This window comes from Sceloporus occidentalis, unplaced genomic scaffold, assembly GCF_023333645.1.
Source record: "Sceloporus occidentalis isolate IW3139 unplaced genomic scaffold, rSceOcc1.0.p SCAF_1, whole genome shotgun sequence".
Classification (NCBI taxonomy): domain Eukaryota; kingdom Metazoa; phylum Chordata; class Lepidosauria; order Squamata; family Phrynosomatidae; genus Sceloporus; species Sceloporus occidentalis.
The window spans coordinates 190,106,306-190,125,262 of record NW_028316981.1 but is presented as its reverse complement, the minus strand read 5'-3'; the positions used below and the strand labels follow the sequence as shown (position 1 = coordinate 190,125,262).

Below are 18,957 nucleotides of genomic sequence, written 5' to 3'. Positions count from 1 at the left end.
ATGTGACTACATCCACCTCCCAATAATGCTAAGGAAACTGGCACAGCATCATGCCAAAATGCACTGAGTTTCTCTGTCCTCCGTGCGGAAGAGCCAGGCAATGAAGTGGAGCAAAGCACAGATCTGATAATGTCACCCAATTGTACTTCTAGAGAGGATCAAGAGAACATGGGTCTGCTCTCCTATTATGTGTTGTTCTACCCCAAGAAAACATTTGGAGAACACAGGAAAAAATGTGCCAAACAAACCAAGCCAGCACTGATAAAAAGACATTTAATAGAAAAGTTCCAGAGTCACCAAAATCAAGGGCTGGGGTTCCCAAAGGAGACACCTTGCTGCGTTACACAACCTGTGTGCTTGCAAGTCAGAAATAGAGAGAGAAAAGTCCTCATGGAGAATCACACAGCTTGGAGAGAGGGAGATACTAAGAGCAGAAAAATACACATCAGTGTAGTTCTACTGCCTTCTCTCTGCATATTTCAAGCTTCATGTAATCTTCAAGGGTGATTTCTTGTGGGCACAGAGGAGGCTGACATAAGGAACGCCAATGAAAGCCCACTTTTCACTGGGCCAGAACTTAATGACAGGTCCTTGTTCGGGGATCTCGGAGACAGCATCGAAGTAGGCAAAACAGACACAGCCCAGGTAAGCAGCAATGCAGATGAGGATGTGCCTGAGAAGATGAAAGGAGAGAAACAAAAGCCATGTTAAGCACCAGACACTTAGACCCGATGTTTTTGATTCTGGACCTTGCTACAAAGTGTAGCTAGTACTCCCTACCATTCTGCATAAAAAACTGCACATATTCTTGAGGGCGAAAAGGTTCATATAAATAAATGTGCAGGTGCGGTACTGGAGTAGTTAGATACATTACATATAGATGAGAGAGGATTCTGTGGAAGTAACAAAACAGGCAGACTTACAGGGAAAATGTTATGGTGATTATCTGATAGAGGATAAGGATGGGAGCAAAGCAAATCGCTCCCATCCTTATCTCATCCTATTCGCACAATCCAGGGAAAGATTATCACAAAACAAGCACTTATTCCATTCTTCTCCTATCCATGAAGTGTAATAGACCCATCCTGTTAATACCAAATGATGGGCCCATTACATTTCACGGACAGGAGGAGGACAGAATAAGTGCGGTGTGTGTGTGATAATCTTTCCCAATTGCGCTAATAGGACGGGATAAAGACGGGAGCAATCTGCTTTACTCCCATCCTTATCCTCCGTGTGATAATATCCCAAGTGTAATACCTATGCTGACCATGTGCCGTAATAAATTATTTCATTTAATTTCAATACCCCACACCAATTGGAACTATGCAGACCCGTTAGCAGCAAGCCTCTCCTTTCCTAATCCTGGTCCCTGAGACCCTTAAATTGGAAAGCCATGGAGAGAATTAAGTATTTTATGAGTGTAAGGACTCTAAAAGGCACTAGATCCCATCTGATCTTGGAAGCTAAGTAGAGTCAGCACTGGTTAGTACTTGGATTGGAGATCACCAATGAATGCCAGGTGCTGTAGGCTCTGTTTCAAAGGAAGGAGTATTTCTTGTTTAAGAAAACCCTATGAAATTGATGAGGTCACCATAAGTCAACAGGCAATTTGAGGCACATAAAAACACACAAGGACTATTGTCCTTAGAAATTCCCACCCAATGTAACATTCAACAATGCATGTGGGATCAAGGAAGAACTGCAGTGTTCAATTCAACAGTGACACATCAGGATATGAGCTCAGGAAAATACTATTTACAGGATTGTGCTTGGATACACACCATTTTAATCCTAGGGGGGCAGAAGGCAATTAGGACTTAGTTGCCAGGACACTGACGGGGGACTTCAATGCTTAGTGAAAATGAGGGAAATATAGTTGAACTGCAACTCCCAACACAGCCAGTGCTGAAATATCATGGCAACTCCAGTACAACAACATGTAGAGGGCATATCTTTTCCATATCCATATGTAGAGGACATACTTTTTCCATTACTGCCCTGTTACTGATGTTGTTACATCAGATCACTTTATTGGTATCCAAAGGAGTAGAAAAAGAGAGCAGTGGGACTTCCACTATCATCAGTGATTGAGGGTGTGATATTGTGCACACTGTCATTTGGGATGAAGGAGAAGAGAGAAATAAAAAAACCTCAAGGACACTTAATACCAGATTTAATTTTAACACAATTGACCACAAGTCTTCAATTACATTTTCCTAACATTCTTCAAATTAATTACAATAACTGTTTTTCCCAAATGTATAAACTTTTTTCCCCTCGTATAAACTTCTTGCCTGGGTGGGGATCTATACAGAACATATCTTTTAAGAAAGGACAAATACAGTGAGAGGCAAATTTAGCATATTTCATTAACAGATTATGAACATGTCAAAGTCTTTTTTAATTTTTCAGAGTCAGATCATTGTCTACTTGCCAGGCAATATATGCTGTGACTAAAAATTCTCTCCCAGGGTCTTAAGCCAGGGTCTTTTCCATCTACCATACAAAAAGCAGGGGATGCCAGAAGCCAGAACTAGAATCTTAGGCATCCAAAACATGTAGACTCTCATGGGTGGAGTGCTGATTCCATCGGAATAAATATCCAGCATCAAGGCAATACAATAGAACCCCTGTATCCGCAGGTCCAGTAACCCCAGTTTCATTTAGCTGAGTCCAAAAAAAGGTCTCTCTAGACATCTGGAGATCCTCCAGAGCAACGTCTGGTGGAAGCTGACCACAGAGTCATGCTGGAGTACTTACAGATGCCTAGAAAGACCCCCCCCCCCCCAATGTATCTGGAGGTTCTCCTGAGTGACTGTATAGTTGGTTAACTTGCACTGAAAATATGGCAGTTACCGTGAACTGTGGTTTCCACTTGTCCACGGTAACTGGTAAAAGATCTCCCACAGATATGGAGTCATACTGTATAACATTTTACAACCCCAATACAATTTTTAAAAAACCCACAAAGTTTTTGTCTGTCACATCTGAGTGGGTTGGTTTTTTTTTGTTTGTTTGTTTGTTTTTTGTTTTGGTTTAACACATTTGAGCGGGTATCCTGCTGGTGGCATACACAAGCTAAATTAACTAGCAAATACAGTGGTCTTTCAATATCCATGGACTTGCCATCCACGTATTAAAACATCCGTGAACAGCAAGCCCCCTTGCTTTCAATGGGCGTGCCTGCACATGGCCACATTAGCCATGCACATATTGCGTCCACCAATAAGGAGAACGAGACTTGAGGTCTCATGTTTTTCTTTATTCACAGCGGGGTCAGGAATGGATCCCCTATGGATATGAAGGACAGACTGTATCTATTTTTGTTCACTGCAGAAGTTAGTATTCCTTTCCTCCCTTTACAGGAAACAAAGACACCCCCAGGAACTACCATAGAGGAGCCAAAGCCTCTCCCACAACCAGGAGAGCTGGGCACAGGATTACAAAAGCTTCTGCTTATGTCCCATAGCCAGAATCAAAATGATTACCTCCAGAAGACCCAAGCAGATGAAGTAATTGCTTCATGTCTGTCTATGAGGATGTCCTCATAGAGTTAGACAGACATGAATCAATTACTTCATCTGCCAACCACCTCTGTGATCCCCTACCTTCGCTCCTCTAGACATGGAAAAGCTGTGGGTGGGTGGGGGCTTCAATGTCTCTACAGTAAGCTCATGGAGGTGGTGGTACATGGCTCTACATAGCGTAGCGCTGCATTTCGAACTACCATGCTATGCTGAGCCATGCAGGATTGCAATCTTAGTGTAACAGTGAAGAGTGGAGAGTACTAGAAGACATAAAGAAAGGGAGTTACTAAGATCAAAACAAAAGACTCACCATACACAGTGCAGATATGGAAAGTTGAATGATGACCAGATCTCACAAAATGCTTTGTCACTGATCCAACAAAAGAGTGCCAACATCCACCAGAGACCAGAAAAGAGTCCCAGCTTGTAAACTCGCACATTGTCGCACCTAAGAGCAAAGTGATGAGTTGAAGCTTATGAAAACAGGCCTTACTACGTGCTCCAAACTGTGGCAGTCTCTCTCACAGGAAGCTAAATATGTTTGTGCGCATGCAACACACACTTTGCATCAATAGGCAAAAATACTTTTTTAAAATAACTGGTAGTTGCTTTATTTTTATCTTCACTTTGTAAGACACTTTGAGTGCTAAATTGGAAGAAAAACAGGATCTAAATTAAATAAATAAAACAGGAAACAATATGACTAAATAAATCTCAAAGATATAGCAGTGTTAGTCTGTAGAATCATTATCAGAATATTGTAGCACCTTTGAGAATAACTGAAAGAAAGAAATTGGCGGCATGAGCTTTCCTAGACTTAAGGAAGTAGACTTTGAGGAAGCAGAGTTAAGTCTATGAAAGCTCATGCTGCCAACTTCTTTCATTCGGTTAGTCTTAAAGCTGCTACAAGATCTCTCTACATACTAAATAAATCTCATTGGAGATGAAACTACACATAGTGAATAAAAGAATAAATCTATCAGCCCATTAAAGGTGGTATTTACATCCCACAGGGATGACTGTCATAAATATGATCAAGACTATGACCTTCAGTTCAATTAGATTTACACATCTTAGACTTGCAGCCATTTCAACTGGTTTGAAGTGAACCATTAAAAGAGGTATAATATATTTAGTCTCAATAGAGTGCTCTCCCAAACCAAGTACTCAATGTGAGCCATATAAGTCATCTCAGTAATCCATGAAAGGCAAGACAGTTTTATTATTCCCCCCGTTATCAACTCAAGCTGTAAGAGCTTGTGGCTATATGATTCCTGAAACATTATGAATAAACTTCAACCTTTATTTGGGCTGTAACACCCCCCCCCCCCCGCGTTGCTACTCCAGCCTGGCTATCTAGCAATGATGGAAGTAGCAGAATAGCAAAATCTGGAAGACCAGATGTTCTTCAGCTTCTGTCAATGATTATTGTGACTAGACTGAGAGTTTTGCCGAAATGCTCCAAAAATCTGTCTTTGCCAATTTGTTTTACAAGATCATACCTCTTAAGAGCACCCTGGGACAGCAGAATTCAGATAATGAGTTCACAACCATTTCTGGGTTCATTTTGTTGCAAGGCACAGTGAAGAGCGAACTATACGCAAAATTGCCAATCATTGCTCAAATTGTTCCTAATCCCAATGCAGCTTAGTGGGCATGCCTGGTTTCTAAATGAATGATTCTGATTAAATGGTAATGAATGCCAGACAGATAGAGCTTGTAGGTTAAAAAACTGTGGTGGTAGAGTAGGTGCCTTCTCTCTCACCATTTGGTTCATTTCAAGGGCCAAACGACAGCTTTCAAGAGTAACCAAAAGAAAGGAGATTCTGCCACTTTGTTTTCTTGATCCTACTACGTAATCTGACTTTGTGACAAAATAGGTTACAAAGCAAAAAAAAAAAAAAGTGGAAAAAGTCAGAGAACCACTGTACAGTGGTACCCCGGGATACGAATTCACTGCGTTACGAAATTTCCGGGGTACGAAAAAGTTAGATTTAAAAAAACTGTTCCGGGTTACGAAAGATTTTTCGGGTTACGAAAATCTTTCGGCGCGAAATTCAAAGCGCGGCTAGCGGCTAGCGGCTTTCCAGCGGCTTTTCGGGTTGCGAAATGTATCGGGTTACGAACGGCGCCGCGGAACGAATTAAATTCGTAACCCGAGGTAGCACTGTACTAGAGAATGTGTTACATTTTAATTCTAGGTGTGAAATTTTGCCTTCCCATATGTAATATGCATCTCTGGAATGTGTTCTACAGGAGCATTAAGCAAGCTATCAATGTAATGAGGCTGTAAAGCCGATTCATCACAGACAGTCAAGCAAGTAGACAGGTAGACACCTACCTTTTAAGTTCTGCAACGAGCAGTGCACTGCAGGGAAGACCCAGGGTCATCAGCGAAATGTTATTGATGGCAGGCTTAATGAAAGCCAGGCAGGTAGTAATCCCGGAAAGGATGCCCACTGCAGCTTTAAATCGGCCCCTGAATAATAATTTTTTTAAAGTGTCACTTAAGCTTGGATAAGATAGAGGCAACAAGTGTCAGTAGTAATAGATTTGTCCAGCCTACATCACAGTGTTGATTTACATCCCTCACAACTGTCCCCCTACATCTCCAAATCAAACAATTTTACAAACACACAATCTGTATTCATCACAAGTCCCCAAAGGATAACAAAAATGAAATCAGGTTGCACTAAAGGACCACAAACACCCCCCCCCCAAAAGAACCCCCTTCCATGTCATGAAAGGAATAATTCAAGCTGGCAGTTAACAATGCTGCAAACTAGACTAACAACCTCATAACTGTTTCAGATTGACATTTATGATCATGGCACCATGGACACAACCACAAATGAGTGACTCTAAAGCCCAACTTAAAAACCAGATAGCTGGGATTCAAGACAACTAACACCTCTCTTTTAAGTTCTTTAAAATACAAAGGAGCATCTCACTTGCAGATGAAATCGGCAATACTCAAAGCAGTGGTCTATAGACCAGTGCCTGTCTGCAGGCTATTGGTTGCTGGTCTGCAGCAAAGATCAGGAAAAAAAGAAACACTTGTAGTCAGTTGGCACAAATATGGTGCCATTCCCTGCAACACTAAATCACATAGCTTAAGAAGCAGCAGGTTACTATATATACTCATGCATAAGTCAAGAAATTTTCATCAAAAGATCAATCCAAAAAATGTGGGTCAACTTATGCATGGGTCAATGTAAGGTACTGTACCTTAACCCTTATCAAAAAAGGTACCATCCCCTTCTCTGAGTAGACTGACAAAAGGGGAGAACTTAGCAATTGAGCAGACCACCCACAGCTGCTTCTTTCATTGCCAGATCGGCAACTAGACACCACAGCCCTGATCTGGCATTTCCGTGGCACAAAAAGGAGCTGCAAAAAACAGCTCCTTTTTGTGCCACGGAAAGGGCACCTTAGCCACAGTGGTGGCAGCTTTTCTCTGCTTCTTTGGCACAGTGAACGCTCCCACTCCGCCACAAGGCCAGCTCTTTATGCCAGTTTGTTGAGGACCTTAGTTTGTCCTGACAATGCCTAAAAGAAACACCAGCCCCTCCTACTCTTTCCATCGCAGCATCGCTTCTGGCCTTTTTGAACACCTGGGTGGAAAAATAGTGGTGGAAGCTGACGTATTGTCATCTCTTTGGTGCTTCCTCTCAAAAGAGCACCAAGAGTAGGCATGTATGTATTTTCTTAGCCCTGCCCACACCTGGCTGCCTCCCCCACACATCTTACAACCAACATTTACCATAGTTCCCTTCTTACCCATCCAACCTTTAGAGTGAACACAGTTATGCCTACCAGAATTCTGTACATTCTTCAGCACTAGTTTTCCTTTGCTTTGTCCTTTACATCCTTTGTGACATGCCCTTAAGTTTTACTCTCGATTTATACTCAAGTTATATCAGAATCCATAATTTTGGACACAAAATCATCCCTTGACTTATGCATGAAGTCGAATTACAGTCAAGTATATGCTGTAAATTAGTCTAATGTCTATAGGAACAGAATTCCCCACTACTATAATCTCCATGCATGCCTCCTCTCCCCTGGTAACTTTACAAATAAGAGGGAGTCTAGCCATGCATTGATGCATCTCAGCAAGGCATCTTTGCCAAAGTTGGACAGAGAAGATCAGACATCTTCTGAAACTCAGAACTTCCTGAGCTGTATGTTGCGGGCTTAGAGGAAGGCAATGGCAAACCTCCTCTGAACAAATCTTGCCAAGAAAGCTTCATGATAGCATTGCCTTAGGGTCACCTAAGTCGGAAATGACTTGAAGACACACAACAGCAACAAATATTGTGGGTAGGACTAGATGACTTTCTGGAGCTTTGGGGATTCTGCTTACAAATTTCTAGTGTCTCAGACTAGAATGGTATTTGGGGGAGATTTTTAAGAAAAACAAAATAAGAACAGACAAACATTTCATGGCAGTAGCTGAAAGTAAATTTAAATAAAAATAAAACAAAATGTCCTTTTTGATAACTGTAAAAGCTTGATTGAAAAGTCTCAGCAGCATTCAGGATTTCCACTGGCAGACTCCTTGCCACGACTAACCATTGATCAGCAGCAAGTCAGGAAATGGGACAATACTGACTCTTTTTGTTTATTTCTTCAAAACATATCACCACAAAGTCTGTTTGAAAGGGCAAATTAGAACAGCATGGGTTATTGAGAGCCAATTCTCACTTTACATTTTGCACTTGGATACAGAGAGAGTCCAAAAACCTCTTCTCAAATGTGAAGGATGCACTCTTGCAAAACTGAGCATGTGTTTCTTTAAAATGCCCAGAAGCAGCAGCTGAGATGCGATCAGGCTCCTGAGTACTTTAACAAAAAACAGTACATTCTGTAGCTGTCATATGCAGTACACACTTTGAATAGTGCATGCATTTTACCTTCAGATGTACACATCCAAGCACAAAATGTAAACCTGAACTTGGTCTGCTGAGAACAACTGCAGAAGTGCTAACAGATTTATTAGCTGATCAATGATCCGTAAGTAACCATACGCTACTGCTACAACCCAAATTTTCTGAAGCTGTCACCTAATCTGCAAATTACAACTCTGTCTTGCAGGAGTGGGTAGGGTGAGAGAGCAGCAGTAAAATCTGGAAGTTATTTTTAGTTCTGGAGGTGGGAAAAGCAGACTGTCAGCATCTTGGCAAGGGCGGGCAATGTGCAGTTTCACAGGGGTAAACAAGTTTCATACAAGAATAATCAAGTCACAAGACTGGTTTACAGCCCAGAGCTATTTAACAGAAGTTGTTTTTGTTTTGGGTAGTGAAGTTTCACTGGAACCAATTTTAACAACATTTTAATGGAAAGGTCAAATCTAGGTACTTTAAAAATAACAATACTAAGACACTGTGATGTAGTGGTTTGAGTATTAGACTCTAGAGGCCAGGGTTTGAATCCTGGGTCAAACATAGAAACCCCCTTGGGCAAGTCACACTCTCTCAGCCTCAGGGGATGGCAATGGCAAACCCGTTCTGAAGAAACTTGTTAAGAAAACCCCATGATAGGCCTTAGGATCACCATAAGTCAGAAAGGACTTGAAAGCACACAACAATTATTTATTTATTTATTTATTTATTTAGTGCTGTAGATTTGCACAATGGGGGGGGGGACAGCACAGGGAGTGATCATTAGCAAGGGCAAAATCCGTAATACAGTTGAAAGGCTTGAACAATTACTTTTGAAACTAGAAATCCAGAATTGCCTAATTAGGATAGCAATGTCCATCCTGGCTCAGGGATTCTGGGAGTTGTAATCCAAAAATGTAACTTTTCCCAGCTCTGTACAGGTTTACAAGATACTGTACTTTCAGGAAATTAGCTTGTGGCTTAGCAACTCCTGGTTAGATTCAGGACATTGTCTATTATGGGGGCTTGCCTTGTGGGCTTAGATATGTGGTATGGCAGTTATTTTTTACTTCCCTTCCCATTACAGTCAAAACAACAGCACACCAAAAGAAAAAATGTAAATCTAATTGGCTATTTTAATCTCCCTACAATGTCTTGCGGTTTGGACAAAGGACATGACACAGAGCACAGAAGCACTGTGAGAAAGAAAGAAAGCCACAGTCACCAACCACAACCAATTAAGTTCCAATGCTGGAGCAGTGGCATATTTACTATGCAGTAATATATTTTATTGTTGTTGTGTGTCTTAAAGTTGTTTCTGATTTATAGCGACCCTAAGGGAAGCCTATCATAGGGTTTTCTTGGCAGTTTTCATCAGAGAGGGCTTGCCATTGCCATCCTCTGAGGCTGAGAGAGTGTGACCTGCCCAAGATCATCCAGTGGTTTTACATGACTGGAGTTTGGATTCAAACCCTGCTCTCTGGAGTCATAATCCAATGCTCAAACCAATACAGCACATTACTTTTTACCACACAATGAGTACTGGGCCTAGCATCTGTACCTGGCATGTGAAGGGGGGCTGTAAACTCTACCCATGGTGTGACTACCTAACAGTGTCAACATGTAATGCAGATTATAGGAGAAGGCTGGTAGAAATGGAGAAGAAGCACTGATGTCCTAACCTTGGTTATATTTCGGTCCTACAATACCCATCAGGCCTAGCCAGTACAGCCAATGGTAAGCAACTGTAGGAACTGTCATTCAAGACCTCTGAAGTGCCAAATGTTCCCTTCCCATGGGCAAGAATAAACAAAAGCAGGTGCACAAATTATTCCTGGTGAACCTTTTAAAATGAATTCCTTATTACAGATGCATGCATGCCTATTCAACAAATCCCAGGGTGGTAATTACATGGTAATGCAAGAGGAAATGACTACTATAGTCCTTACAAAAACAGGGGAGACTAAATTGCTGTGTGTAAAATAAGAACTTAATATAGATTATGCAAGTTTTTAGTCTTACAGAGATCTTTAAACAAAGGCTGGATGGCCATCTGTCGGGGGTGCTTTGATTTAGATTTCCTGCATGGCAGGGGGTTGGACTGGATGGCCCTTGCAGTCTCTTCCACCTCTACAATTCTATGATTCTATGGTGAGGCAGAAATTGGGGGAAAGCATTTTGGAAGTGGATCTATCCATGTGGACATATATTTACACACATGCACATCTGTAAAATGACATGGAGAGAGACTTGGAGCCTTACTGCATGAGAAAAGAAAGCCAAAATGAGACTGGAGAAGTGGCTTTCTCCTTGCCTTTCCACATGCCATCAAAGCACTTTCCGTTCTCTTCCAGAGGGAGACAGTAATAAAAGCATGTCTTTTGTTGCGGTGGAAAGGTCCACTTGGCAAAAGGCAAAGCTTTTATGACTTTCTCCCTCAGGAAAGTGAAAGGAAGTGCTACAACAGCATGCTTTTTTTTCTCATGCAGGAAGTGAGAATAGCTAGAAGTAGTGCCTTTTACTTGTAAATTAGCTAATAATATTGATGTATCTTTCTTGAAACTTTGCATCCTTTCCATTCTATCATACTTCTCCCCAATGAATACGCTAGCTGGGAAGGATGGAGGTTATAGACAGACACATCTGGAAAGTAGTGGATTCAGAAAGACTATAGTTACATAAAGGGTTTCTATAATAGTTCCTGTGTAAGACACTTTTAATTACTATTAGCAGGCTAAAGAAAATGTAGTCCATATATATTCTGATTATTAGGGCTTTTTTGAGGAAACACAAAAATGTCATTTCCCTCAAAACTTGTAGAATGGAGCAAGTTTCCACTGTTCAATGAATTATGCTTATGTTTCATATACACCTTATACACATAGCCTGAAGCTAATTTTATACAATATTTTTAATAATTTTGTGCATTTAACAAAGGTGCGGTACAGACCTCCCTTTTGTACCGTGCTGGCAACGATTTTAGAGTTAGGGATGACGCAGCAACCGCACAGTCCCTAACCGTAGCACAGCATGGCAATGTAACAATGGTGGCGCCCTGCGTACACAGGCACCGCCATTGTGATGTAAGCACTACACGGCCCTGCACCTCACTTACATTGCGAGTGTGCCATTGGCGCACTTGCATCATCCATCCTGAGGTGCTAAAAAACCCCAGTTTTTCTGGGGTTTTTTTCCTCCGATAGGAAGCTGCAGCTGCCAAACCATGAGGGAATTAGACCGCCGGCAGGCCACCCTTTTTGGGTGGTCTGTCCCGCGCCAAAGTTTGTGTACAATGAACCATCATAAAGCAAAAGCGTCATAATCTCAGCCACCAGTGAAAAAAGCTTTGGGTTTTAGTGTACAGTCAGCCCTCTGTTTTCGCAGGGATCCGTTCTGGACCCCCTCCCCCCTGACACACATATTCAAGCCCCATAGGACTGTATGGGGGCACATACCTGTGAGTAGATGAGGGCGTGCGCCTCAGGTGCGCGGCCCATTTTAATCCCCTCCATTTGTTCCTTGCAAGTAAGAGAGGGCCGCGGATCTGAAGTCAGGGCAAATGGAGGGGCAACTGTATTTCAGATCTTGGAATTCTGGATAAGGGAGACTCAGCTTTTATACAGATCTACATATAGAGTCAGCCTTCCACATCCACAGGTTCAAACATCCATGGCTTGAAATATTCCTAAAAAGTTTCAATTCTAAAAAGCAAAGCTTGATTTTGCTATTTTATATATGGGACACCATTTCACTACACCATTGTATTTAATAGGATTTGAGCATCCATGGATTTTGGTATTCACAGAGGGTCCTGGAACCAAACCATATATCTTCTATCCTTCCTGAAGTTCGGAGTAGGTGTTAGTTTTGAGGTAAGTAAGGCTGAGAAGGCAGAAAGAGAGATTTAGTCAAAGTTGCATAATGGTGATGATGAGATTGAAAAACAGGTTTCTTTGAGGGCACCTTCCTCCCCACAATCCTTAGTGCTCTGGAGGAAAACAGTCCCCCAGTGTCACATCTGCTCTACATCTGTGTTGTAACCTGGCAACGCTACGTTTCCATACTTCTTCTCCATTTGCTTTCCTTGTTCCAGGAAAATAGGTGTAATGTTAGTGAAATGGGTCACTATTGGAAAACCAGTGCTTTTAAAATACATTACCTGTCATTTCTAAACATTTTGGGTAGATATCTTCTGGGAAACCACATAGCCAGAGCACACATCAGGACCCAGAGTATAGCGAGTTCATCAAGCATCTGACCCAGGAAACTAAGTGTAGCATGGAAGTAGACGGATCCAATTCCTAGAAAGGTACATTTTAAAATAAACTGTCATTTTGGCAGGGATGTAATACTCTAGTTGCTGCAATAGCATGTGGTTGTATAATGATGAATGTCTGAAAATTTAAGTTAACAAAAACACACAGCAAAATAAAATGTTATTAAAGGAACACAAAACAGACTAATATCCAAACAAATTGGAAAATAAAATCAGTTCTGAATATTTCTGAAATGTTTCATCTGAGATTTTCTCCTGAACAATCATTTATTCCAACAGAGTTCTTAATTTAGAGATGATAAGGTTTAAAAAGGTTTTGAAGTAGCAAAAAAGAAAAAAAAGAATAAGAACTGTTCCTCTTGATTCAATACTCCTTTAGGCCATGTGCTCACTGTCTGCTCCATTGTATGGAGAAAGGATGTGTGTGTCTCCATAGGATACCATCTCAACTAGGGAGATCAATTTATTATAACGTTAACAGCACCAACACACTTTCTCCAAGATCGAAGAGAAATGTTTGCAGTTCATTCCCTCACTGTTTAGCTTCACAAACTTCACAGGCTGCATCTGCACTGCAGAAATAATCTAGTCTGACACCACTTTAACTGCCATAGTTCAATGCAATGGAAGTCTGCGAATTGTAATTTGTTGTGGCACCAGAGCTCTCTGACAGAGAAGGCTAAATGTCTTACAAAATTACAATTCCTAGAATTCCATAGCACTGAACCATGGCAGTTAAAGAGGTGTCAAACTGGATTATTTCTGCTGTATAGATGCAATCTAGTGCATATATGACCATGGGTCTTTCAAGCCCTAGTCTAAACACTACGCCATGCTGACTTACTAATCAGTTAGAAACTGCTCAAAATTCTATCTCTGACCTGGGTAAAGTCAGTAAGATCAATGTATAGAGCTTTTCCTGTTATGGCACTTCTGAATCTGGTCCATCTCCTGAATTATATTCTGTCAGTAAGTGAAGACATCTTGTAAAAAATTTGGTGTTTGAACAGATGGTGCTGAGAGACAGTTCCTTCCTTCCTTCCCTCTTCCCTCTGATTTAAGGTGGATACTTCTAGTTTTATCACTGCTATTTTATTTGCAGTTATGTCCTTAACTTGCTTTCAGTTGCAGTTAAGGTGTTGTCCAAGATGTCATGTTTACTACTTACTCAGAATGAATTTCTCTCACTCTGTTCAGTGAAGCTTACCTCCAAATAAGCAAGCACAGGACCAGACTAATCATATTTTCTAGCGCTTTAAACTATAGGCCGTTGCTTCAGAAGCCCATGAACAGAGAGCTTGAGAGGCAAGTATGAGAAATAATATAATTTAAATTAAATTAGACTAGCCCTCTACAGAAATGTCAGGCAAAAGGGCAAGAGGAATGGGATGCACATAGAGACTATTATTTCATGCTGCTGGTTGTATTTTGTAGCTCCTGATGTAATCTTATTTAAGTATATAGCAAGGTGCACTGATGGGTATCCAAATAACATCAACTTACATTATTTTATTTGGGGTAATTGTTCTATTTCTGAATTAGGTAGACCAAACTCCAAACATTACTAGACCAAAGGTGGGAGGTTTTGGTCATCTCATGTTTTGAACTTTAACTGCCAGAAGCTGCAGCCAACATAGCCAGTTCTAAAAGATTGTGGGAACTGTATTCCAAAACATTTGGAAGACCAAAGTTCTTGTATTATTCTTTTTTTTGCCATTATATTTCAGGTTACATTATGGACAGACACAGAAAAACTTACCAACGACCACTAGCAGGGTCCATATTAAATATATTCCACTGTTGAAGCAGGTGGCATATTGTCGGAATAAACACATACATATAGGTGGCAAAACAAAAAATAAGATGTTGCTTATCTAAGGGGAAAAATGAAAAACATATATTAAATAAGCAGAAATGAATAATGAAATAATAGTTTTTTCTTCTCTTTTAAGTAAGTGCTTGTGCTGGTGATGGAAAGACCTCAGACAACCTGAATTGAGGCCACACTTGGGCAATATGGAAGAGAGAAAGGCCAATAAAACAATAGCACATAGAATCATGGAATTGGGAGAGGCTACAAGGGCCATCCAGTCCAACCCCCTGCCATGCATGAACTCACAGTCAAAGCATCCCTGACAGATGGCCATCCAGCCTCTGTTTGAAGACCTCCAAAGAAGGAGACTCCACCACTCTCTGAGGGACCATGATCCACTGTCGAGCAACTTTTATTGTCAGAAAATTCCTCCTAATATTGAGATGGATTCTCTTTTTCTGTAGCTTGCATCCAGCAGCCATTGTTCCGTTTTCTATTCTTTGGAGCAACAGAAAACAAGCTTGCTCCATCCTCAATATGACATCCCTTCAAATATTTAAACAAGGCTATCATATCACCTCTTAACTTTCTCTTCTCCAGGCTAAACATATCCAGATCCCTAAGTCTCCGTAGGGCAGGGTTTCCAAACCCTTCACCATTTTGGTCACCCTCCTCCGGACATGCTCCAGCTTCTCAACATCCTCTTTGAATTGTGGTGCCCAGAACTGGACACAGTATTCCAGGTAAGGCCTGACCAAGGCAGAATAGAGTGGCACTATTATTTCCCTTGATCTAGATCTATAGATGTATAGTGCCACTTTCCACGAGAGTCCTTTCCATCTTCCCCTCAAACATTAGACAAATAATAATAATAATAATAATAATAATTTTAGCCCGCCTCTCCCTATGGATCGAGGCAGATTACAATGAAAGAAATAAAAATATATAGCACAGTATAATAATGAATATATAACCCAACAGAATAAACAATTAGACAATCCCCACCCCTCCACCAACAACAAAATAATAACAATCAAATACAAATTACATCGTTAAAAAGTGTAGGTAGCACCACACTGTGAGATTAAGGAACTAGCAACACCTTTTAAGGCACATAGTAGTTAAAGTAAGCTTATCCCAGCCAAGAATGGGCCAGGGGTGGATCTTCACATGTCACTGGACTGCAACCCCCAGCATCCCACACCATCAGCTAGGATTAATGGGAGTAACTGTCTAACACTTTTCCCTACCTCATCCTAGGGCAAAGTGTAAGCAGACGTTTGATAAGCAGATGTTTGATATATAGGTTGAATCTCCCTTATCTGGAATTCAGGAATATTCCAAAATCCCAAATTGTCCACATGGGTGGCTGTGACAGTGACTGGTAGTTCAATGTACGCAAACTTAGCTTCATGGACAAAATTATTAAAAATATTATATATAAAATTACTTTCAGGCTATGTGTATAAAGTTCATATTAAACAAATGAATTTCATGTTTACACTTGGATCCTAGTTCCAAGATATCTCATTATCTCAAAATCTGGGGGGGGGGGGGATCTGAAATCCAAAACACTTCTGGTCCCAAGCATTTCAGATAAGGGAGACTCAACCTAAATACAAAATTCTTCTCCAAAGGATGCCCAGTTTGCTACTCAGGGAGCGGGATAGATGACTGGAATGGTAGACAATCACAGAATTAATACCAACATTCCCACCTGCTTCTCCTGTACTACACTATTGCTAAAAACAATGAGGGTGTATCTACACTGTAGAAATAATGCAATTTGACACAACCTTAAGTGCTGTAGCTCCATCCTATGGAATTTTGAAATTTGTAATTTCACAAGGCCTTCAGCCATCTCTGCCAAAGAGCACTGGTGCCTCACAAAACTACAAACCCTAGGATTCTGTATGATGGAGCCGTACCAATTAAAGCATTATCAAACTGTGTTATTTCTATGGTGTAAATGAATCTGATGGTAGGTTTTGGGGATGGGTGGGGCAGTACAGGTGTAAAGTCGGTTAACAAAGCCATCTTACCATGGACACTCCTTTTTACAAAGACTTTTTAACCCTCCTCCAGCCCCATCCTTTTCCTCCTTGTCCTATATCTTGCTGGTTTTTTAGCAGCACTGTCATTGGGAGGAGAATGGAAGGTCAGAGAAACAGAGTAAAAGCAGGGACCCTTATAGGTTCCTTTTAGGCCAATTTCTCATTGTATCTTAGAGAAAGAGGCTTTAACTGTCAGGTCAGCATAGTAAACAGTGCAATAAAGCTTGGGTTGGAAAAGAATGAGTTTGTGCTTCAGCCCATCCTAGTGCAGTTTGTGTCCCTGCCTGCAACAGGCAAGTAAAACAGCAGCTGCCTCCAGAATCCCTTACTGAACATGCATGAGCTGCAAAACAGCAACAAGGGGAGAGCAGATAAGCCTGTCCCACCAGATACGCCAAGCATGTCAGAAAAGCATACATCTAAAAATGTGCCCACCAAAATGTAAATCATAAGAAAGTCAATGAAAGAAAAAGGCATCCATGGATGTATTTTGGGAGGAAGCTTCAAGTAGTCTCTAGAAGGTTCAAAATATTTTTTGTTTATACTTGAGGTGGTGGTTTTATTTCTGAACTGCTTAGTTTTGACTAAAAAGTTCACTGAAACGCCTTGAATTGCTCATCTTTTTCGTGGTGTAGAAACCTATTCCTATTCTTTCCTCTGCTACCTCTGATACCAACTTTTCAGTTAAAGAAATAATGCCCACGAAGAGATCTATTTCATTAACAGAGGTATACTTGTACAGACAATGTACTTGGACACCAAAGTATCATAGCTTTGGAGTTGGTATGGGTCACTCTGAGAGCCAATATGGCATAGTGGTTTGAGTGTTGGTCTATGACTCTGGAAATTAGGGTTCAATTCCCCACTCAGCCATGGAAATTAGTTAGTGTAAAACTGAGATGCTTTAAAACTAACCTTGTTTAGAACTCTTTATATTGTGATCTGAGATTTGTGATACACTGTTGTGAATCTATAGATTTTAATATTATTATTATTATTAACTTATACCCCGCTCTTCAGCCAAGGCTATCAGAGTGGCTTTCTTAGAAAATGGGAACTGCCTTGATCACGATATATAAAAAGACATTTAGGTTAATAAATACTTTTATTAATTCACAAATAGGTTTGAATGTGAAGGTGATGTATGGATTATTAAGATTCTTTTCTCTTGAAGCTCACAGGTCTGTCATTCAGCCTCAGTAATTCCTCTGTAAAATGGGGATAATAATGAATCACTTCAGTTTACTCCACATATACAAACTTATGTAAGATGAATGGGTTGGTGACCTATCTACACTGAGCATTGCATACAGGGTGGTATTTAGATATAACAAAAACAGCACATATAAATAGAAGTTGAGTCTCCCTTATTACCAGAACCAGAAGTTCTGGTTTGGTTCACTTTCTGTCAAACCTTAAGACAGATATCATATTAGAAATGGTATGTAGGAAGCACTGCCATAGCCTGTCAGCCTGCATTCCTTGCATTTTTGTCCCTCTTTATGATTTAATAAAATAAAATTTGCAAAATAAGAAAAGTAACAAGCACTTGGCTAATTTCTCACAATGCCTACAGATAAGAGAGTCCAGCTTTACTTGGTTCAGAATTTGGTTTTACGATAGGTGGATGCAGAACTCTGATTTTGAAGCAGAGCATACAGACACGTGGAAGAAAGATGCATACAGACACATGGAAGACAGCCACGCTTTTCTAGATAATGCAGGCAAGGAGTGTTCAATACAGGTAGAAATTACACTTCTAGAGATGTACTGCAAAAGAGTGTTACTTGCCTCACCTTATATTGGTTTCTACTTTTAGTTACCAAGTTTCATTTAAGCCTCTTTGTAAGTGAAACAGGGCATGGCAATTCAGAAACAAATAAGCAAGTCACACCTGCTTTTTTTACAGCTATTAGCAAGTAGTCTGTTCCCAGGGTAATTAAAAGTTTGCAATTCATAGTAAGCATATCCAGCATTCAATACTTTTTTCTGTCTCCATAATACTAGTTTTCAAAATAAGGGCACTGCAGTGTGCCTGCCCAAAGTTGAACTGTTTTCTGTGCCTCATAATTTATACAGTGGGCTCTTAGTAGCCTCTGGGGTTTAGTTCCAGGACACACGCACACATCCTGGATACCAAAATCTGTGGCTGCTCAAGTCCCGTTATATACAGTGGCATAGTAAAAAAAAAAAAGTCTCTTATATAAAATGGCAAAATCAAGGTTTGTTTTTTGGAATGTATACATTTTAAAAATATATTTTCAAGCCATGGATGGTTGAACCCGTGGATACAGAATCTATGAATATGGAGGGTCAACTGTAATGGATGAAAGCACACAGTATGTGCAACTCCTCTTACATCAGTTCTGACTAGGTCATTTACATACAGGTGTAAGTGAGA

At 40.6% G+C, this 18,957-nt stretch overlaps 1 protein-coding gene across 2 annotated transcripts in view; it reads right to left on the bottom strand.

Annotated features, from left to right (window-relative positions):
* Window positions 1-256: 256 nt before the first annotated feature.
* The window catches only part of LOC149323140 (alkaline ceramidase 2), a 36,380-nt gene continuing 17,679 nt past the window's right edge, over window positions 257-18,957 (bottom strand). For both annotated transcript variants that reach the window (XM_089487814.1, XM_089487813.1), the window contains 5 exons: window positions 14,449-14,563; window positions 12,573-12,714; window positions 5,872-6,009; window positions 3,841-3,978; window positions 257-673 (listed from right to left, as the gene is read on the bottom strand). In XM_089487814.1, coding sequence (XP_089343940.1) covers window positions 487-673; window positions 3,841-3,978; window positions 5,872-6,009; window positions 12,573-12,714; window positions 14,449-14,563 — 720 coding nt within the window. In that variant the 3' untranslated portion in view covers window positions 257-486. The remainder of the gene's footprint in view (window positions 674-3,840; window positions 3,979-5,871; window positions 6,010-12,572; window positions 12,715-14,448; window positions 14,564-18,957) is intronic.